The 22,798-nt window shown below is 40.5% G+C and overlaps 1 protein-coding gene across 1 annotated transcript in view; it reads right to left on the bottom strand.

The window, feature by feature from the left end:
* DCBLD1 (discoidin, CUB and LCCL domain containing 1) overlaps positions 1-22,798 on the bottom strand; it is a 46,973-nt gene that overhangs the window by 9,796 nt on the left and 14,379 nt on the right. Inside the window, exons 2-9 of the mRNA XM_058836630.1 lie at positions 20,798-21,010; positions 10,560-10,697; positions 9,941-9,992; positions 9,129-9,201; positions 7,327-7,460; positions 3,333-3,373; positions 1,869-2,084; positions 679-803 (exon numbers count right to left, since the gene is read on the bottom strand). Coding sequence (XP_058692613.1) covers positions 679-803; positions 1,869-2,084; positions 3,333-3,373; positions 7,327-7,460; positions 9,129-9,201; positions 9,941-9,992; positions 10,560-10,697; positions 20,798-21,010 — 992 coding nt within the window. The remainder of the gene's footprint in view (positions 1-678; positions 804-1,868; positions 2,085-3,332; positions 3,374-7,326; positions 7,461-9,128; positions 9,202-9,940; positions 9,993-10,559; positions 10,698-20,797; positions 21,011-22,798) is intronic.

Below are 22,798 nucleotides of genomic sequence, written 5' to 3'. Positions count from 1 at the left end.
AGTATGCTGGTTTAATGCTATCATTTAAGAGCACTGCAGCACCCTTTCTTGGAAATGCGGGGTAGAAACATAAAAAGGAAAAACTGAGGTGATCCACTTCTAGACATTTTAGTAAAATGGTCCGGTTTCTATATCAAGCTTGCTCCTGTGGGGACAGGGCGGAAGGCTTTTGGAATTTCTTTTGTTTGGAAGGAAACATGAGGTTTTTTAGGGGAAAATGTTTTCAGACAAACTCTACCAGCAGCTCTGCCCTTCACCTGAGGGGTTGCTTCACTTGGCAGAGGGAGGTGGATTGACCATCCCGATGCATTTGGAGCTCAGCTTTGCTGGTGCCATACCAACAGCATCCCTGGCACGGACAAACACTGAGCTGAGCTAAGGACTTGCCCCAACAGCTGCTGTACAGCTCCAATTACTCCGCTTTTTTAAAAGATGGGTGCAGACATACACATGCCTCCCTGTGTGTGTCCCACAGCTTCACCAATCCCTGGATAACTTCCTTGTTTCGACAAGCTCACTATCTACTCTGTAGCCATAAATTACACTGGTGAAGACAGCCCAAGTCTAGACAAGTTTGAAACTCCTAATCTTTCTTAACAGTGAAAGTCTGCCCTTCAATGTCAAGGCAGCATACGTATTATTGTTTTGTGTTTTCCTACCCTTCCCACTTTCCCTTACCTTTTCTTCGTTGCTCAGAATCCCTTTGTAAGTTCTCCATTTTGAGTTGTTATTTTTATAGTTCATTGTAAATGTCTTCACATAAAAGTTAAAATTCATGGATCCAGAACCAGTGGTCTTAATCCCTTTTAAGAAAATACAAGAAACATTTTCATTTGCTATGTGCCTGTTTTAAAGGAACATTTTCAAACACAAACACAGAAGCCAAAACAATTTAGAAAACTTGGTCTTCAAGGTGTTTATTTTTCAAACTCTGTTGAAATTGAGTTTAAAAGTTGGATGAAAAATGGAAATCTGTTTTAAATTGTAAACTTGGAGCAACAGATATTTTTAACAGAGCACAAAAGGCTGAGGGAGCTGGGTCTGTTCAGCCTTGAGGAGAGATGACTGAGGGGACCTCACCAATATCCATCAGTATCCAAAAAGGGGCATGACAAGAGGATGGAGCCAGGCTGTGCTCAGTGGTGCCCAGCAGTAGGACAAGAGACAATGGGCAGAAACTGATGCACAGGAAGTTCCACCTGAACATGAGAAAGAACTTCTTTACTGTGCAGGTGGCCAAGCACTGGAACTGGTTGCCCAAAGTAGTTGTGGAGTGTTCCTCATGGGAGATATCCAAGAACTACCTGGACACAATCCTGTGCTGTGTGCTTGAGGATCACCCTGCTTGAGGTTGGACCATATGACCCACTGTGGTGCCTTCCATTGTCACTCATTCTGTGATTCTGTGACTCCAAAATGAAAATTGCTTTTTGATATTATGGTCTGTATCAGCCATCTTTACATCTTTTACAGCAACTGTAATTTACATTTTTACAACTAAACCAGGAGATTGAAACAGGAATTTCTTTCACCTAGGCCTTGCTTCAAAGGCTGTGACTTTCATGTTTCTTATTGATTCCAGATCATCCACCCACACTCTACTGCTCCCTGTGCAAGTATTTTGTCCTGTCAGCAGGTTTACAGATCAGATGTGCATGACAGTCAAGCTCAATCCTATATCCCCATAGGCAGACCAGTCCTGTAAACAGCCATGATGTTTTAAATAGGAAAATAATATTCCTGAGTGCAGAACATTTCATTACATTTAACAAAAGAAACATTGTCTTAGTGCATTATCAGGTTTTCAGATGCATTCAGTTTCTTCTCCAGCTGAAACACCCATTTCTAACAACCAGAGAGGGACATACCTGTTATTCTCTTCTTCTCTCCCAGGTCTATCTCCAGCCATTCACGGTTGCTGCTGTGGTTAGAGGCCCAAGACCATCCCGGGACTTGTAGCCAAGCCTTGTCTGGGGACCACAGGAGTAGTTGCCCAAACTCATTGGTCTCCTCCCAGTAGGAAGATGCAGTAACCTGGCTCTTGGAGAGGAATCCCTCTTCCAGGCTGAGAGATTTGTTGCAGCCTAGGAGTCCCCACACAGACAGGCAGAAGGAGTTATTTTGCATTTTCACAGGATATTTTTATATTAGGCTAGCAACATTTGAAGACCACCCACAACAGCAAAGTCAGACGTTGCTGAATCTAGTGCTAGCCTGATGCTCTCCATTAGCTGTGGTGTTTACCAGTCAATTTGTAGTGTATGATCCAGTACCAGAGTGCTGCAGTCCCAATCCTTTACCAGTCTAACTCCTACATACATGACACCTTCTGACTACATCTGCTATTTTTGCCATTTAGTTTTTTAATCTCTGCACTTTTGTCTCATTCCTGTGAAGACATTTTTTATTTTTAAATTTTTCCTTCTGAAACATAATATTTATGTTTTGAGATTGGCATTAACTAATTCTGCTGAAAAAACATTTCACAGATGAAGGTACTGTACTGAGAGGAATACTTTACTGTAAATACTTCATGATTCCCACCTGCAATTAGGGCTAGGAAAGTTACTCATTAGAGAAACTCCTTGATACTGCTGCCAAGATGTGATATCATGAAGATAATATCTGTGGGTAAGTACTACAAACTCCACCAAAGAACCCACAAAGTCTCTGCACATCAAGGTTCTTCAGAGAAAACAGGCCAGTGGAATATGGTTCAATGAAGTTAAAAATAATTGCTTGGCAGATTCAAAGGCCTATACATGCTCCACAGTTTTCAGTAGAATAGTAAATGATTTTATCTCAAATGAGTGAAATATAATTCAAATGAACGAATGTGAACTTTTCCCCCTTCTGCTGTGTTTTATGCAAATGAATGGCTTGACAGATTAAAAGAGGATTTTGCATCTTGGAAAGCCATAAACAAAAACTCCTTCTGTATCACTGCAATATAAATATATTTTCATTTCTCCTATGTTTTTTTTCTCCATTTGTATGATGAAGATGGAAATTACAAATGTCTGAAGAAAAACTGCTTTCATTTTCTATGGCCTAAAGTACATAAAAATGGGATTATCTGATTGTCATTTTTCATATGCTGGCACCAGAAATGTAACAGCAGAATACTATTTCTGTTTCTCATCTATGTGCGTATGACCGCACATATTCTGTTTTTTTCTAGCTCACTTCACATCCCTTCAATTTTTTTATCCACTTGCCAATTTTAAAAAACTGCTGCCCTAAAATATCCTTCCTAGACATTCTCCTGATTATTTTTTAAAACTTTTCACAGAAAATATTTAAGTAGCTAAAAAGAAAGCAATTATTCTTACCATTTGAAGTAAATGTAAACCGCTTATCTGAGAGAGAACCACTGTAAGAAAAGAAAAAGGTAATTCAGTCTTTCATGAGGTGCTCACAGGAGTGCCAAGGTAGAGCTCCAGAATCACTGTTTATCCAGTAAAATATCTCTGGCCAGACAGCCACTTTCTCTGCTGGCTGGATACTGACCCCTTTAAGAGCATTCAAGTGTGTCTCTTACTGTCACTGAATTCAGGTAATTTTTTAATGATTTTGAGCATTTTTTAAATCTTTAAAGTGACTTCTCATTGCATCATGGAACTCCTGCTGCTTGTGAAAGTGTTACACTTGATGGAGACTAAACCATACCAGCTCTGGCCATACTTGAGCTACAGGTGTGTCACAGGATGAAAATGGGATGAAAACTACTCCTTGTCTTAGTCTGGGTGGGAACCAGTTCTGTTATAACCAGGGCCAACATCTCCCATCAGGAATGGTTCTTTATGCTCCATTAACCACATCTATGGCTCCCTTCTTCTTCCTCCTTCTGACATGTTTTGCTTCAGGGGAAAAGCCATTTCTTGGGCCACTCCACACAGCCCTGCACAATGCAGGACAAGATAAAAATCACCACTCTAAGGGAAAGCTGAGTTTTCCTTGGCCTCTCAGGGAGCTGCTTTCTAATTCTCAGGGAGATGCCCCTGAGGTTTCATTCCAGAAGCAATGACTCCAACTGGCTGCCTAATAAAAAGAAGAGCCAGAGTTTAAACGTGAAATTAGTTTGGATTTCTTGAAAACCTGCCTCCTCCATTGTCACTTCGATCAGCTGCACGCATCACTGGCCCCTTTTGAAAAGCCTTGGCCAGCGTGACTAAGCAGTAAAACAACTTCTGCACTAAGCATGAAGACAGTTCCCTTTCAGGCTGCCTTTTGTTTTTGGCCAGGAAAATTTCCCCCAAGGTACTGTCTTTGGCCTTAGCACAGTGTGCAGAGCTATGTGTTTTGAGAGCACTGCAAATGGGGAATAGGAAAGTAGTCCCATGTCAAGGTCAATAAAAACACTGCCTTTTTTTGTCACTGAGGGAAAACTAATGACTACAGGCAAACGAAGCCCTTCAGAGCTCTGGGTGGGAGCTGATTTATTTGGGCATGTAGGCAGCTGAGTAGCTAGAAGGGGAAACACAAGCCCTCCCTCCCACATCTTCCCCACAGGCAATCCTCAGGGGCGATCAGATGCACTATGCTCACTTCAAACCAGTTAGACATCACAACCAAAACAGATTTTGATTTCTTAGTGAATGCAAAGCAATTCATTTCAAGTAAAAAGAAGAAAATAAATACCTATGTCATCAGTAAAACATATCCAAAACAGCAATCACAGTGCCCCTTGAATACTTAAAATGAAAAAAAGTCAACCAGAACCCTTTCAAATAGAGGGCTGCAAATTTAGCAAATAGAGGAAGTTAGCATTTCTAAGGTCTACAAAGCTATGAAATCAAGCTGATAAATTTCTGATATAATTCACTAAAGAGAACAAGCCAATTCAGTAAGTGGTAATTCATCAGTTTCCTAATGTGACTGCTGGAATTTGTCTCACAGGTTCAACTTTGTCCTTTAAGGAGGGGTATTGCCCCATTGTCATCATTTGCCTGACAACATTCAGGATCCCACCATTTATTTTTTTTGTCAGAGTTGGTCTCAAGCAAACTTTTCCTGAGCAGTGCAGGTTAACCCCAAATCTCACCTCTCACTGTTGACAAGCACACAAATGTCTTGCATTTTCAAAGGCAAATGATTTCATGTGTGCAGATGTGTAGTCACAGGCCAGGCCATGTCACAACACCCTGTGTATTTGTACTGGGGTATCAGAACTGCCCAATAAATCCAGCCACTCATCTGGGGATGCAGGTCTGCACATGGATCATGGGAAGTGGAAACCTCACAGATGCTGGAGCGCTAACAAACACACTGAGAAATGGAGTGGGAAGGCCAAGGTCAGCTCTTGCAGGGTGGTGGGTGAGCGAGACATAACTTCACGTTAACAACACAGATACTTAACAGCTCGATGTACTCCAGCAGCAGCTTTTGATGAGATCAATTTCGGCTAAAGTCACTAAATAATTTGAACCTTTAATACTGAAATCCACTATAAATGAGATTTTAAAAGCTTGAGCAACCTCTTATTTAAGGGCATCTAAAAAGCTCTTAAGGCACTGCTGCTCAAGCACCAATTTTTTCTTGCGGGAACTGGCTCATCTGCAGGATTTTTTTTCAGCATGTAGTTACTGCAGAACTGGGAAGCCCTGCAGCTTTGTAGATACCTCTTCTAAAAGATTTTTTAAAGCACAAAATGCATTGGTACATTTTCTTAGTCAACAGGCCTGCTGTTTGTAGGAGCACTTTTTCATGTTTTGAAACAAAAGCATTTCCCTACATGCTCCAGTTTCCCTCTCCTGGGCTCACAGCAAGAGTTCATCTGTTCTAGAGACTGTCCCAGCTGCCAGGTGTGGCAGACACATCCTAGGAATCACTGTGCTGACACTATTTTTCTCAAACCCTGTGCCATCTAGTTTGTAGGCATCCAGGCCAGTGTGAGCCTGTGGCTTCCTGTATAACCTGCAGAAAGGTATGGTTGTCTCCTGGGGGCAATTCTGTTCCTTGGAGATGTTCATCATGCTCAAGCAGTGCCTCTGTCTGCCCCTGTAGGCAGAAGAGCTACAGGGGCTCTGCTTCTCCTTAGGGTGCTCTCTCAGGGGCCTCACATTAAATGGGCTAAACCCCCCAGCCTGTGAACACTTGCAGTTTTATACACTTCTTTGCCCACTGGGCAAAAAAATACAAATGGGAATCACAACTCCCTCTCATTACAAAATTTAATGTGCTACTATCCGAGTTACTCCACTGGGATTATCAAGGGTTACAAGCATATGAATGCATGTGAACGGTTCTGTAACATCTTTAGATAAGGTACAAAATATTTAATTTAGGGTTTCATTAAGCTGGCACCTGTCATGGAAAGAGTTTGTTTTATGGAAGGTCTTGGTGCCTGACCAGAGTTTTCAGTCCTGCTTTGCTTGAGACAAGTTTATATTAATTTTCTTTGGCAACTAACTTTCAAGAAAAATCAAAAATATTTAGGATGTACAGTTCCACCCAGGATGTACATACTACCCAGCTTTGTATACTCTGGTGCCATTGAACATGAAGCATTTCAGCCTGTGCTGAAGTTTAAGCACAGCAACAGAGCACTTGTATGCCTTTTTTTTTAATGAATGAAACCATGATTATAAAATTGTCAGGAGGGTGTGAGAAATCATGGAGAAAACAGGAAAATAGTATAAAAAATACATATTGCCTTAGCTGTCATAGGCTATGGGATGGAAATTTTCCTTCTTAAAAAAGAATAAAGAAGGCCTCATGTAAAATCCAGATAACATTTGAAAATTAAAAACTATAAACCAACAGGAATGACAGAAGCAGTTGCTGGAAGGTCTTACTGTGCTGGCTAGAGATTAGAGGATTTATTTCTACTTCAACAGCAGTACAATTAAAAGTCAGAAGATAAGCGGTAAATATAACACCCTTACTATAAATATTCTGAAAGAGAAAAACTCTGAACATGTCAAAAGCACAATGTTTAAGAAGTTGTTCATTAAATCCCCTATGGCTCAATGGCACTTTTTACTTACTCATTTTTCCTAGCTTTTTTTAAACTTCAACAGGAATTTATCATGATTTATTAGCAGAAGGATTAAAGCTGTTTGTTGAAGAACATCGTACTCTTATGTATCTGCTAACAAAGTAATTTGCAAATATGTTTTGGAAGGAACAGAAGGGAAAAAAAAAAAAAAAAAGAAAATACCACCCTACATGGTATGGAGCAACTGAAAACCTGGAACCTCCTTCTATCTCCATTGCCAATACTGATTTAATAAAGCCCTAGAAACACACCTAACATCTTTTCCTCCTCAAAAGGGTGTTCCCAGAGCCCTGTGCCCCAGTGCCAGCCCATCCCGTGGTACTCACTCGAGTGAGGGAACACCATTGGCGACGGCGCCCTCGTAGCGGCTGATGCCCTTGTGCAGGGTGACGCTGATCTGGCCGCCCAGCTCGTCTGCCACCACGCCAGCATGGATCGCGGATTTGCACAGCAGAGACGTCTGAAAGGCAGGAGCCAAGGCTCAGGAAATCAGTCTGACAGATTGCTAATGCCTTCCCTTCCAAGCCACCAGTATACAGGTGTTACAGCTCATAAAATCCAGTAAAAGCTCAAGAGGAATAAGAGGCAGGGGAGGGAGAAAGAACAGTAATCTTTGAAAAATATACATCTCTCAAAGTAATTTTTCTTTTCAAGTGAAAAAACAAATAATCTGCTTCTGAGAAGGTGCTGTAAGATTGTCACTTATCAGAAAAAAGAAGTCAAAGGCAAGGCAACACTTCCTTGGGAAGATAAATCAATAATTCCTTGCTGTTCTTGCCTGAAGGCAGACCTATCTATTACTGCACCTTAGGATCTGAGTTATAGTGTACATTAGGGGATCTGGCTATGTGTTGAGTAGCTGCTGCTGGGTTTTAGGTGCAGCCCCTTTCCCAGTATCTTAGGTGGGATAGTGCTGAAAAATACAGGCAGGACAACTCCTCATGTGCCAAGTAGGTGGCAAAAACAGGACTAGGACAAAGCAGGAAAGGGGCAGAGAAAGGTACAAAGGAGACTTTCCTAGGGGCTGCAGGCAGAGGCTGGTCAGGTTCACACTGGCTCAGTTTGGGCTGTGCTACATGACAAGCTGGGGTGCTGAGCTGTCCCCTCCAGGGAGGGGTGGGGAGAGTGGAGGCACAAAGACAACACATCTCCAGGGGAGCCCTACAGGTTCTTCCCATCAGAAAATCCTCCTTAATGGTGGAGGGAAAATTTCTTTTGCAAATTCCTCAGTGCAGATAAAATCTGCATGAGGTCATGCCATGTGTTGCTTTTCTGCCCTAATCATTGGAACCAAGGGCAGAATAACTCCAGCTAATGAGAATGTAATGTGGCTTTTCTTTGTTTCTTCAGCTCTGCCACTTTCCAGGCTGGAGCCAGCACACTTGAATAACTGGATGAACAGGTTAAACCTGAGCACAGACTTTTTGGAAACTCAGTGATTGTGATAGAGTGGGATTTTTCTTCAGTGGTATGATTAGGCTTACTCCTCCAGGAGAGAGGTAAAGATTTCACAGACATGACAGGAGAAGAGTCCAGGGCGAGGGGCACAGAGAGGGCAGAGCTCTGAGTGACATGAACTGTGGATAAATGCAACCACTTCAACTTCTTCAGTTTAAAGAACAAGAAGTTAAAGCAACCCACGAGCTTGGTAGTTACCAGTGGGATGTGGTTAGGCAGTGTGTAATATTTTTTTCATCTCAGAGCACATGCTAGGATAGTGCAGGCATAATCTTAGAGAAAACCCACATGTCACTGAGATGTATCTTTTTCACACATGGACACCAAACAAGTGAAAGCTAAAATCATAGAAATATTTCATACATGGATGAACACTGCCTCAAGAAGGACAAACACTAGGTAGGCTTTTTCCAGAAAGTCAGAAACCACAAGTCAGTAGGTATATTTGACAATCAGTGGACTTTGTTCTCACACAATTGATTTGTCTGTTTGAAAAGTGTCTCTGTGTGCTTATATACTGATAACTTACTTATATACTGATAATAAAGGTATAGCAAAACAGCCCAGAAGAATAACTAACAAAAGTCAAGCATCAAAAGTTGAAACCAAGTTTTTCTATTCTTGTTTCTTTTGTCTTTATAATCTTTCCCCCATTATCCTGTGTACTTACATCTCTGTATCCTTCTCCAATATTCCCAGAAATGTCACCTGCTATGTCTCTGCAGCCAGCAGGACAGTATCTACTGTAGTGAGAGAAGAAAGGCTTGTTTAAGGCATGAACTGTAGTGACAATACACACAAACAAACTCCTACAAAAGAAATATTCTCAAGACAATAAATATTTTAGCGGAAATTTCTGGCTGATGCTCTGTTAGTGAGTCTAGGAGCTAAATAAATGGACCCTTGAGTTCCTAGGTGGACTGAACACAGCAGCACACAAAGAACCAGAAATGCACTTTAGCAAGGGCATTTATTTCTGTTTAATTCTCTTGTTCTAGAAATGCTACCACACAACTCTTCAAAGTAAGATAAGAAGCCTATATGCACATCCAGACAGCAGCCAGAAGAGCACAAGTTATTACCATTTCAAACCTATCACAAAGTTCAAGGAACCGAGAAATTATAGCTTGTCCTCAGATAATCTTGTATCAGCTGGGACGTGATCTGCTCCCAGAGGAAGCACTAGAATTTGAGGCTACTTTGAATTTCAAAGTGGAAACTCTTTTTACATATACCATGTATATGTATGCACCTAATGAGAATTGCTGAGAGCTCTGCAACTCCATTCTATCATTTTTCTGGGCCACAGTCTTCCATTCTGCACTACTGCTTCTCACAACCAGCATTAGACCATTACAGCACTGGAGCTCAAAAAAATTCACTTCTCCAGAAAACCAAGACTGTTTAACATTTTCTAACAATTTAATAAGTTGACAGATACTGTAAAGCAAGCCAGAATGGTGAGCTGCAAACCCTCTTTACCTGAATTCAGCCTTTGTGTAGTGGTTTGCTCGTTCCAAACAGGTGATTAGATCTGTGAAAAGTTTACAAAATATCAATTCCCATCATAGAATGTAAAAATACAGACAAATATTTCCCAGAACATGAAATTACATTTAAAGACCTCTCTGTATAATACTTGAGCAATTTTATTAGACTGGAAGCAACAGCTATGGTTTTCTTTCATTCTTTTCAACTCCCTCTTCTACCCTTCTTATGCTTTACACCTTCTTCAAAGTTTTACAGACCTCTAGAACATTAAATGTGGGAATGAAAACTTTAATCCCTCCTACTCCTCCATTCTATCACAGTGTGATGGATGCTAGAGCTCAAAACACAGTGGGGCTTCAAGGAGAGGGCACTATTTTCCCCTCCATGGGCGCTGTATTGCAAATGGTCTAGGTAGGCTTTCAGCAGCTATTATCTCTGGTTAATGTTACAACTGTTATAGCACACATGCTATTAAAAATACCATGGCTCATGCTAACCTGGAAATATTTAGGAACAAACATTTAGGCTAAAGCTCTATGTGTGTAGAGATGATAATTAAATAGGGGGAACTATGCCACTCATCTTCTACTGCTTTTGGACATCACCTTACCTGGATGATCACTGCTGGCATAGGACAACAGAAAGCCTCGTCCCGACACGTGGGATCCACTCTCAAAGTGAATAGTTGCCTCATTGCTATCTAGAATGATTTCTTTGGGGACAGGCATCACATTACCACAGTACGGCCCTACAGACAGAACAAAGAAGATTTCAAAAGCTTAGATGACATAATTAGGCTGGGAAAGCCTCATGATTAGCAAAGAATTTCATAACACACTCCTTCTCTTTCAGTATCAATCCAAATGTTGACAAAAGGGTTTTGGCTTTAGTCCTTTACGGGTATGAGCTCTAAAGCTACCCTGACATGGAGTGGCCAGGATCCAGTTGTCTCTGCATGGCAGCAATTCCAGCATCCACATTTCTCATCACATAAGCCTTAAGAGAAAGCCCTTCCACCTTTGAAGTACAGCATGCTTACAACCAGCAGTAACTCATTAGAGAAAATGACACTACATTCAGAAGCAATCCAAGGAATCTAGGCAGGGTCCCTGAGATAAACCCTCCAAACACACACAGCTCATGCCACAGTGGCACAGCAGCCAGTCAGAAAGGATTAAGATCAGAAGCAGAGCACCTGGTTTTTCAAGGACCTGCGTGCCACAAGCTGAATTGTACAACAAGGCAGTAATGTTTCCCTTAGAACATTTCCTAATATTTTTCCATTTAAAAACACCATTAGACCATGGAAGTATACGGTTCAAGTCTCTAGAGTTTTAAGCAAAAAAAAAGAGAGGGAGAAAAAAGGGGACAATGAAGGGAGTGGGACAGAGAGACAACAGCCTCATGCTCACAGTGAATTAGATAAGGTTTTTATAGCTATCAGCTGCAGTATCTTGGAACAGTCTTTGGGACACTCCTTTCTTGTGACAGCAGGCGTGCTCAGGACTCCTAGTAATTACATTTGCTTCCTCAGAAAAATCAGTTCCCGAGGGGAGTGCTCCTTTGAGACTGCCACAGTCTTTGCGCTTGCCTTCTGTCACCATACCTGGGTGCAAACACTTGTCCCTAGCTGCCCTCAGGCAGAGATAATACAGAAAATTCAAATCAGTTTGGATATACTTGTTCAAATTTATGAGTCTATTTACAATATAAACTGAAAAGAAGAGGTTTTTGTAAGATGGCAAACAGACTTTTTTCCCCAGAGGAAAAAAAAAATCCAAATGACCCTTTACAAGTCCTCAGCCCATCTGTTCTGCTGAGGTGAATGACAGCTTTTGTGTCCTAAAGCAAGTCTTTGGAATGGAAAATGATTACTTTGATTTTTCCTAAACAGCCTCATCTTGGTGGTGGTGGCTACTTTAGGGCAACTTGGAACTACTTCTGAGACAGAAGAAATTACATTCACATCATGACACAAATCTGATGAGTGATACCCATCGTAACAGGTTCCTAAAAGCTCTTTCATTTCGTTTGATACTCAGGGTTAGGGAAGGGGCTCTTCTCCAAATACTTCATTTGCCTTAAAACAACTATAAGGTCAGCCTATAGAGTAGCCCAATCAGAGCCAACGACAGCCAGCTGTCAGCAGAATGGGTCAAACAAAAGAAAGAACTCTTGTCCTTTTGGCTTATAAAAATCAAATGGTGAAGCCAGGCAGGCAGAGAAACAAGCGACAAGTGTGACATTTCCCTGGAGTACTCATGTGTCGAAAAATGACTCACGACTTAGTCAGAGAAAACAATGTCTATAAAAAGGGTTAAACAAATTGCTTAGGAAATGAACTTATCAAAAAGACAGCATCTGACACTGTGTCATACCAGACAACTGCACGAGTGATTTATTTGAGAAGGTCTTTTGTGTCAGGTTGCAGTGGGAGAAGTGCTAACTTAGATATTTTTTAGAGAGAGAGAGAGAAAAACGGGGACAAGACAGAGAGCATTACATGTCTTCAAAATAAAACACCTGAGAAAGCTTTAGTCCTTCTCTTCTCTCAAGGACGGTCTCTACATATTTTCTCACAAGTGTTCTTTGGCTTTCTCCCTTGCAGCAATTGGCACTGACCTATCTACTCTGGAGGTATACTTTAGATGGCTGATTCATGCAACCACACATCAGCTGGATCAGGGATGAGTGTCTCCTCCAGGAGCAAGTTTACATACGTTCCAGATAATTATATGAACAAATCATATATCATGAGCAAAACCAACAAAATAAAATAAAATACAAAATAGTCTAGACTCACACACAACTGTATAATCCAAATTAAAGCAAGAAATTCAGAAGCAATCAGTTTAAGAAATCAACATTCAGTGTCTAAAGACAAGTTTCTACTATTAAGTAATAAATCCAAAAATGTTACCAGGCTATGGTTATCTTCTGCTGAGAGCAGCTCTGGCGTACCAAGAGATTCTCATGGGTAGCTCAAAATAAAGGGAGCCTAGGATTAATTCCTTGGAGGATATAGAAGCAAAAGTATACACTCAAGGAAGGAATATTTTCCAAAGGTTTCTAAGTTTTCTGCAAAAATTTGTAAGAAAAAAATGGGTTCACTTGTTCATTTGTTGTAAACTGAGGAAGGTTTGCAAAACATTTCAATATATTTACTCTCAATAATTCAGGTAATACCATATCAGGACTACACTGTCAGGTCCTCAGATTTGCCTGGGATTTGGCAGAGTTTATTTCCATGTTATCAAAGACAGAAATAAGTGCTGAGAGGGAGGGTTCAGGAAAAAGTATAAGCATTATCTCACCCCTAAACTGCAGCTCTCAGAGAAACTGATCAGACACCAGTTTGACTCCAAGGTGCTTTACTCCCTGAAAGAACTAGAGACGTGTACAGTCTGGTTTTTAGGAAAAGGTGTTAATCCACTCCTTTGGTGCTTAGAGTGTTTAGAATGACCAGTTTAAAAGCACCCATCAGATTTGCTTTACCCGATAATACAGGTTTTGGTTAAGAAGCATCTCTCTCCATTTTGCCAAGTCTTTGCAGAGCGGCCTTTCTGAAAATTCTCTGGGTTCAGTTTTGACTGATGAGAGACATGCTTTCATCTGTTTTTAAATTTTCTTTAGAAAAGTAACATCTTTGTTTTTATATACTCTCTTCCCATGCACCTCCATATATCAATCCTCTTATTTCCCTTCACATTGGAAAGCCAGAGACAGGACAGTGTCCCAGGCTCTCTGCATTTTTGCTTGTGGTGTGCCTGGTTAGATGCACTTGCTATAGACACAGTAGTGCCTGGTAGGTTTGCTCTCTATTGACTCACAATTACCTCAAATACATATATTTAATATGAGAATTTATAGACATTAGAAGACTAAACCCAGCCAGCATCTGTACACATTAGTCTTCATCTGAAAATGTATTTAATCTACTCAGTAGTTTCCATTTGCAACTGAGGTGACAAAAATGCTTTCACTGTTTACTTTTAAAACTCATGTGCTCCCCATTTTGACTGTCCATTCCACCTGAAATTCACAGATTTCCCTGGGCTGTCTACAAATACTGTACAACCATAGCGAAGATGAGAGACGATGGAGAAAGCCCCGGTATGAAAATGAGAAACATGCTTATAGGGGCCTGTTAATTTTTACTGCAGCATTTGGACTTGACTCTGGATAAATATTTAATTCCTAAACCTGGGACTTAGCCAGAAGTTTTTTAAGATCCCTTTTGAGAACTGCCAGATCACGTTATCAGTTTTTCATCTTCTAATGTTAGTTGTGAGGTGGGTTGTTTTGCATATTCAGCTTGAAAAACGAGTCATGAATGCTGATCTCTCTCAGCTTCCTGTTAAAGTGACTTGGCTGGAGCTCTGCTGGGGTAAGTAGGCAGGATTATTTGGTTTGTTTATAAGAACAAAGGAAAGAGTTTGATTTAATAAACAGATGTGTTACATGTGATGAAGCTGAGTAGGTGTTCTCCATGTTTCAATATGACTATCGAGATGCCAGGGCCTTTTCTTCTTTCCGTGTCTCATTAAGAAGTTGACCCAACTGTGGTTCCGTCTGTTCACTCCAGATTCCTTTTATACATATTTATAAAAATTCTGCAGGAGACATATTAGAGGTCTAAGGACTTCAAGTATACTAATTTTAATATTCTCCATAATTAAGCTAACTTTTAATGCCTTTCATGCAGAACATTTGATCTATTGGTATGGTTTAGGTGGCTTAAATAAAACACTTTTGTCTCCAAGCAGTATTAACATCCTGCAAAATACACAGTAAATTGTCTTGTGGATATCCTTTGGCTGGCCCCCTCTGGAAACTGAAGATACTATTTTACATATTGTTTATTTTTTAAATGTTAGCAATAGCCTAATGCTTTTGTCTTTTTCATAATAGTGTTGTTTTGCAAATCTGATGATCTTTACAGCATTGTCTGGTTTTATGAGGTCTAGTTTACTTCTACTGTCAACCAGATTCTGGCACAGCTCCTGAGCTTTCTTTGTTGAATTATGTTCCTTTATTTTTTTCTACTTTCCTTAAGAAGTACTGTGCCCAGAGGACTCTCTTCTTTCACACCAGCTGGCAATGCCTACATGGTGCTTGTTTCTCTAGTTCTTAATACTTTCTGCCTCTTCTGTACGGCTTTTGCTTCCTTTTAGAAGCAACTATTTCCCTCTTGAGCTATTGAATGGCCAGTTCACTGTGCTCCTTCTGCTTTCAAATTCCTCAACATCATTTGAGATTTGAAACTGCAGACTTCATTTGCAGCTTGACATTTGCAGAGGTCTTCAAGAAACTTGGTTTGGATATTAAATAATGATGTCCTCTGTTCAACAGAGAATCTTCTCCCTTTTTTTCGGTCTTGCAGAGTAAGCTGTGGTTAGCAGGCAAGACGAGCAACAACCCATGGATGTGCCTCCAAAGGATTATCATGTCTTAATGCATTTGTCTGGGGGAAACTGTTTTAAACTGTAGCCTTTTCTCAAATCAATTTGGAATGACCTCAGTATCTGGGGAAGAACAGGGGATAAAATGAACACGGATTACACTTGTTTCATTTCAGAGCTGGAAACTCATACAGAGTGCAAGTCTTCCACAAATAGTTAACAAAACCAGCAAGGATCTGTTGTATGAAAACATCTTCAGTCTCAAAACTCATCTCCATCCCACATTCACATAAATACTTTGATAAGCAATCACTCTTCCTCGCCCCCTTACCAAGAGAGGTCCTCTTTGCTCCAACCCTGACACGCACATGTTCAGTGGGAACCAGCAGGACCCTGCAAGGACACAGAAAGTGCTGCTCTATGTCCTTCCTTGCAGGATGCAGGGAAGGTGGTGTTTAACACTGCAGATACGAGATGACAGAGTAGTCAGCATGAGACAGCCTGGTTATTCAACATTTAACTCTGTGCAACACAGTCTGACCTCAGGCTGAGAGGTAAGCACTTCTTGTTTTAGAAAAAAACAAATATAACATTCGGTCAATGTTTCTAAAGGGTTTCCAAAGACTGCAATAAAGGAATGAAAAAGGCATCTGAGTTACGTCAGGGAAGGAATCACAACTTTAAAATGGAGCATCTGGGCCACCTGCACAGTCTGGTCTGCCTGCTTGACCTCAGGTGAGATCCCCCCTTTTAACACTTACTGTGGTTTTAGCCAAATCCAAAGACAGAAACACAGCAACAACTAGGAAACATGGGTGTAGTTTAACAAAAAACAGAGACTAATTCACTGCATGTATGCAGCTAACAGGAAAAAAGGTCCATTTGATAAAACAAAACGCTGACATTCTTTGTTGCATCAATCCTTCCAAAGCTGAAAACTCAGGCTACTGTAACCACTCAGGTGAAACCAAACTGTTAAAAGTGTTTTGACTGTTAAGAAACTGCTCAACTTGATCTTCAGCAAGAACTTGTCTGGGCATTTCTCTGGGTTTCCTGAAATACCAGAAACAATACAGTAATAACAAGTTTCCTTTGAGGGATGAAAAAGAAATCTGGACACACCCTTTATTCAAACAAGATATTTACTTCAATACATAACAAGGAGAGACTGGTTTGATGAATCCCCTCAAGTCGTAATGACAGGTAGGAGGCATCCAAAGGCACTCTGTACCTTTAGTGATGAAGTGTGGGGAGAAGAAAGCATTTTCAGTAAATCCTCTATTTCACATTAGTTACCAGCTGTAAATTATGCAAGAACAAGTCAACTGCACTAACTCTCCAAATTATTACTAGTCACTCAGCAGCTCTGACATCCACCCCAGAGGAACACATCAACCTCCTACTGACTGCAAGTGAATGAGGAAGTAAGTAGGCACTTATCTCTTCTTTTGGCTTTCTCTCCAGTCAAGACTGATGATCATCTCACAAAATTAAGGGAAAAAATACCAAGCCATTAGATGGGGAAGAGATAGAAAAAGCAAAAAAAGGGGGTCAAAACAGGTACAGAAATCTGATAGAGACATGAAAAGAAGCAGACTAAAAGCAGTTCCTGTCAAACTTTTTAAACATTTATGATCCACCTTCGTAAGTAGTGCAAATTTTGTTCTTGAGAACTACAGGGCTGACATGGTTAATCTTGTTTTCACATATCCCTTTAACTAATTAAAAAATCAGAAGCTCTACTTCAGAGCTCAGTATTTTTAATATGCTCAGATAATGCAATTAACTCGAGAAGAAAAGCATTTCGGTAGAGGCTGCACCTTGTCTGCACTGTGAGATTATGCTCATATTAATTTTCTGTGGGACAAAAAACACCACGTTTTAATCCAGTCAAAAGCTGTGCCTTTGAAACAGACCATGATCATCTATTTATTTCTCCTAGAGACAACCCGTGCGAAGCTGTGCTAATATTTAAATGTTTGTCAGACAAAGGTGACTCAGTTTCACCAAAACGGGTGTTAGACTCCCTTTGCTGACTGATGATTAATATTTTCACAGCTATGTCTGGATACAGAGCTAACAGCTTGAAAGAAAAGGCTTTCTGCAGGTTCCTTTCTTTGGTGAACACTAAAGAAAATAATTTGCAGAGTAATAAGATACAGTGTTCAGATGCCTTATGACTCTGGCTTCAGAGCTGCATTATGATTATTTAACTGTCATCTTTTAATTGCAATATTGGAGAAATCTAAATTCAATAGTTGCTTTCACAGGTCCATCACAGCTGAGAAGTACCAAAGGTGAGAAGAACTGTAGTGTCACATTTGTGTATTAGTTGAGACTGAGAAGGGCTTCAGTAGATCAGCTTATGCAATAACACTGCACGCTTTTCTAGGAATGAATCATACTCTTCTATCCATCTGCAGAATTCAAGGAATGTCCTGAACTTCTATAAAATTTGAATGTAAGTGCTCTAATCTGTAGTCACCAACTTACAAAAGTAGCATCAATGTTCCCACTAATATAAATCAATTAATCCCTTCATTTGTATTTAAAAGATTCCCTTTGCTGAATGGAACACAAATACCCCAAAGACAAATTGAGTTACTCCTTGCTGTATTGCAAGAATCCCTGCAGATGGTTATAATGATGAATGAATCACAGTTAAATGTAAAGACTGGAAGAAATCTGAAAGAAAAACAATACTTTATCATCTGGAGTCTTCTTCACACTAATTTTATATTTGTATGCATAATCTAGTATTTTGCCTCTGACCAATTTTCTAAGCTTCAGATATACTCCTCAACAGATGTTTGTACTCATACTGACATTTATGCTGTTGTCTTCTATGGAGCTGAAGAAATCAGCATGATATTTAAAACATATTTCCCTTTGGACCTTATTGTCTTGTAATTGTGAGCCTCCTAAATAAAGAGCAAAGGCTGCTCAGACTAATTTGAAACATAAGCAGTATTCACATTGCCAGCTTTCATACTTTGCTTTTTAGGTTTTCCTTTTTAACCCAGGTCAAATACAGAAAACACACAAAGATTAGTTTTTAATTGCTCAGATGTTTTCAGTGCCTGCAAAATATTTTCAACTCTCCATCATCCCGTGGAAGAATTTCTATGTCTAAGGTCAGTATCTCCTTGGCCAGAGGGAAAACGTTGACCTGCCTGTAGATGTTCATGAAGAGGGAAGGGTTGCAAAGAGGAGATCTGAGTTCAGAAACAGCTGTCTAAAAGGACACAGGCTGAATGGATGTAGCAGTGTTTATTCATGGGGCTTCTTTTACTTGCATAAATGCATATTGAAACCCAAAGCTATACCAAGACCGTTTGAAAAAAATGCTCTAATCTCATCTAAGAATTCACGTGTCTTTTAAAACATAAGCAACATCATTAATTTATGCCTACAGAACTATTGCCACATCCATTCTGCATGGATTTGCCTGAATGTAGCATAGACACTCTATAGGTATGCCGGTGGGAAAGTCTACAGTGAGACCACAAAAACCATTACAGATGATAGATCTGCCTAAATTATAAAACTAGTTTAATCAGATAGGAGCAAAATCTGCTAATTGTGCTGCTCACTACTGAGAATGCAAATGACAGTCCACATGCATCAGACGTTACCAGTCTGAGTTGAAAATGGGTGTGGGAATACTTTAAAAAAATTAATTATGTGAACTTGATTGCATAATACACAGCTATTCTGTGCTTACAGGCTGAATAACTGCAGCATAAACGATGTGAAGATGATGCCTTCAGGCTGATCTGTGAGGAGCCAGAATTTCAATCAACATCCAAGCTTCATTTTTCACTTCAAAAAACAATATATTGATTTTTCCCTGTTTCCGAGAAGATCCTTAGATTAGAAATGTCAAGGCAGTATCAATAAAAATTATTCAAACATATGCTAATGCAATAATAACAATAATAACCACCTATTTCTTACTGCCAAGTACAGACAGACCGCTTCAGGTGAACACAACTCATTTCTTAGTTATGAAACGGATCACAGAACCACAGAATGGCTTGGATTGTCAGGGATCTTGTAGAGCATCTAATTCCAGCCCTCCCTGATATGGGCAGGGACCTTTCATTAGATTAGGTTGGTCAGGTCCCCATCCAACCTGGCCTTGAATACTTCCAGGGATGTGGCATCCACAACTTCTCTGGGAAACCTGTTCCAGTGCCTCAGCGCACTCACAGTGAAGAAAGAAATAAAAAACATTAAAAAATCCCAGCACACATGAACAGAGATATTCCTTATGCCTCAAATCAAGCTCTCTGCAGGCTTAGATATCAGCATGTCACTGCCCACTCTTAGTGAAGGTTGTTTCAAATTGTAATACCTCCCCCATGAGAACAATAATTACCTTTACCTTCCTTTGTGAGCAAGCCTTTAATACCTCACTTGATCTTCTCTTACCAGATGAGTGATAAGCCTATCATGCTGATAAATGGAAGGCAATCAACCCTCCTTACTACTAAGATACCCTGTGAGATCTCATCTTTGGAGAACCACATACTTTTCTGAGCCAAGCAGCGAGGTGGAAAACCTGCAGAGGCTCTGTGCAGCTCATATCTTCATCACATTTTTCCCCTGAATCCTGCTTGCTAAGTCCAGTACAACACATTTAGCCTCAGCTGACTGAAGGGCTGCACAGCCCACTCCCAGCAGCAAAAAATTTATGAGTTTTCAATTCAGGAGTTCATTCCCACATTGCAGAACTCCTTGCAGCTTTGAATTTAAATTTGATTTCTGAAAAAGGGTGCATGACTTGAAAATCAGTTTGACTCTTCTAGAAAGTGCAGATCAAAAATTTCAGTGACAATTGGCTGGGAAAACCATTTTGAGGAAGGCCTCAGGTTTTCCCTGGGGAGAATCCTGTTGCCATTATGATTGTTTTAAGTGCACAGCTGTAGCAGATTATTTGTTTATCTTCCTGTGCAAATCTCTTACAAGAGTGCAGTCTGGCTGCATGCATTTAATATCTGCAAGTATTAAAGCCTGTACATTAGTAAGGCGGCTAACAGCTAGCAACAGTAAAGGTTATCTCCCCTCTGAGCCACGGACTGCCTAGGAATAGAGACACACAATTTCCCATCTTTGGCTAGTTTGTGAGGAACCTTTTCCCCTACACAGAAGGGAACAGGGCTGATACAGATCTACAGACTTGCTGTACCAAAACTGCGATGGTCCACAGGTGTGGAGGCAGAGCTCTCAGGACTGCTGTGCCAGAGCCCCGGCAGCCCCTCTGCAGCACCTCAGCCCTGGCAGAACTACACACAGCAGGACAATGGCTTCCCACACAGAGAACGGAACACTTGGATACAGAAAGGAGAGGACAAAGGCTGACATTACCTGCATTTTGCTAAGCTGCCTTTTACTCACACTTTTACCAGTTCATGCATCGACCGTGGCCTTGTCTCTTACATACCGTGCAATGTTGAAGAGCTCTGGATGGTAAGGTAGCTGGACTCGCATTTCTGTGATTCTATATCCAGGTCTCCAATTTTCAAGATCAGGCGTTTTCCCGGAGGCACTTGGATTTTCTTTTCACAAAGAGTGTAGTTTGGGTATGTCCCAGGATAGTTCTTGGATGCCAGTGTCCCACTGTCTTGGTACATCACTGTGTGCCCACATCCATCCCCTGCAGTAGGAGAACAGAAAGGAAGAGAAACAGAATGAATTTCTCAATTAAAAAAATGTAAGAAAATACTGGCTATATAATATCTCATGCACTCTTCCCTTTTAAGTAAGTATTTTGCAATATTCTGCCTCAGTTTTGCTGTTGTTGGAACATGGGTAATTGAAATAAATATAGTCACATTCCTCTTGTAAAACAGTAGAAAGAGGGGTTGGAAACACTCATGAACTAGAGTGTACTTGACAGCAATGTACAGACAGTATCTCTCTGGCTTTCTGCTTTATAGCCAAACCCTACTAAATCCCTGAAGATGCAATTCCACCTACAAGAAGCAGGATCCTTCCTGAAGTAATTTTCTCCCACTTATCAGTCAGCATTTTATTTCCATAGTAATAGCCATCACAGAGAGGGTAACTGAGTCATACCTGAAAGCACAGACATGATTTAACTGCGTACTATCACAGACCTGACACATCTTATTTTCTTCTTGTTTTTCTCGTGCCTCTTGCACAATACTAACAGCACAGGGGACCAGGTGAAGACACAAGAGGGACCTCCAATGTGGGGTGTGCACTGTTAATGGTACAAGGCTAGTTTGCAGCAGCATGGCCAGAAATGTATGTGCTGCTGCCTCTTTGCTCAAGGGGTGAGAGTAGGGGTCCTCAAAGTGTGTCTTCATGGCACTGTATGGGAGCCAACCCAGCTTTGGAACCGGTGGTGGAGAGGCATCTGAGGAGCAGCTGCAGCAGATCAGAGGACAACAGGAAAAGGCACATGGAAATACACAGGGGGATGTGTGGACTGACATGGAAAACAGGAAGCATCCACAGAGAGGGAAGGAAGCAGGTATCAGATAAGAGACCTTGACTACTAAAGGAGGCAATTTTTACTGAACTATTTAAAAGCATACTAGTGACTTAAAATTTGTTTACCAAAGCTTAAGCCATTTTGTTCTGCTCAATCTTCCGAATAATGGAAACACTTGTGACAGTGGACTAGTGTCATATACACATATATGTAACAGGCAGTCCTCAGTTTTAGGTCATTTAGGGCATAGGCATACTTTCCACAGGAGTCTTGCATACTGTTATCCTTTATCTTGGCAAAACTGAAGCTAATCCAAGAAGTGTTAACAAAATAAAGAAACCTGCAGAGCTGGGAATTCACAATGTTCACTTTAACTACCCAAAATTTTCCTTTTGGGGATATCTTGGTTAAACTGTTTTGGTCTGTGCCATTTTATTTACTATCTGAATTTCCTTCCAATATCATTAGGAACAACAAACTTAAGGTTTGATAGGATTATTTAAAAAGGAACAACTAGGAATGAAGTGTTGAAAAAGAAACATGCCATACCAAGGGTGGGGGGGAAGTGGCATGCTGTGCTAAGATAAGCTCCAAGCTATCAAACTTTGACTTGCTACCGTATAATTACACTGCCATTTCATCCAACTCACTCAACTGCTTTTTCACAAGCAACCACATTTATTTTGAAGCTTTGGCATTACTACTAGCTTTGTTGCCTGTTATTTATTTTTGTCATGGGTTCATGCTGGGAATAGAGGTGAATAGAAGACACAGATCCAAAATTGTATCACCATAAAACATATTCAATATGTATTTTTCAGATTTCCTTTTTCACATGCTTTAAAAACATCTGTTGTTCAGATTTTTTAACCGAGCACTATTGATTTTAGGATGCCTAGGAAAATACTCAAGATGAAAGAAAGGCAAGATGGCCTTATAAGCAAAACACCTTTTAATGGAAATTTCTGGCAACAGAAATGAAGA

The sequence above is a fragment of the Poecile atricapillus genome, chromosome 3, assembly GCF_030490865.1.
Source record: "Poecile atricapillus isolate bPoeAtr1 chromosome 3, bPoeAtr1.hap1, whole genome shotgun sequence".
Lineage (NCBI taxonomy): Eukaryota > Metazoa > Chordata > Aves > Passeriformes > Paridae > Poecile > Poecile atricapillus.
Note: the sequence above shows the minus strand (reverse complement) of the source record. Positions and strands in the feature narration are given on the sequence as shown.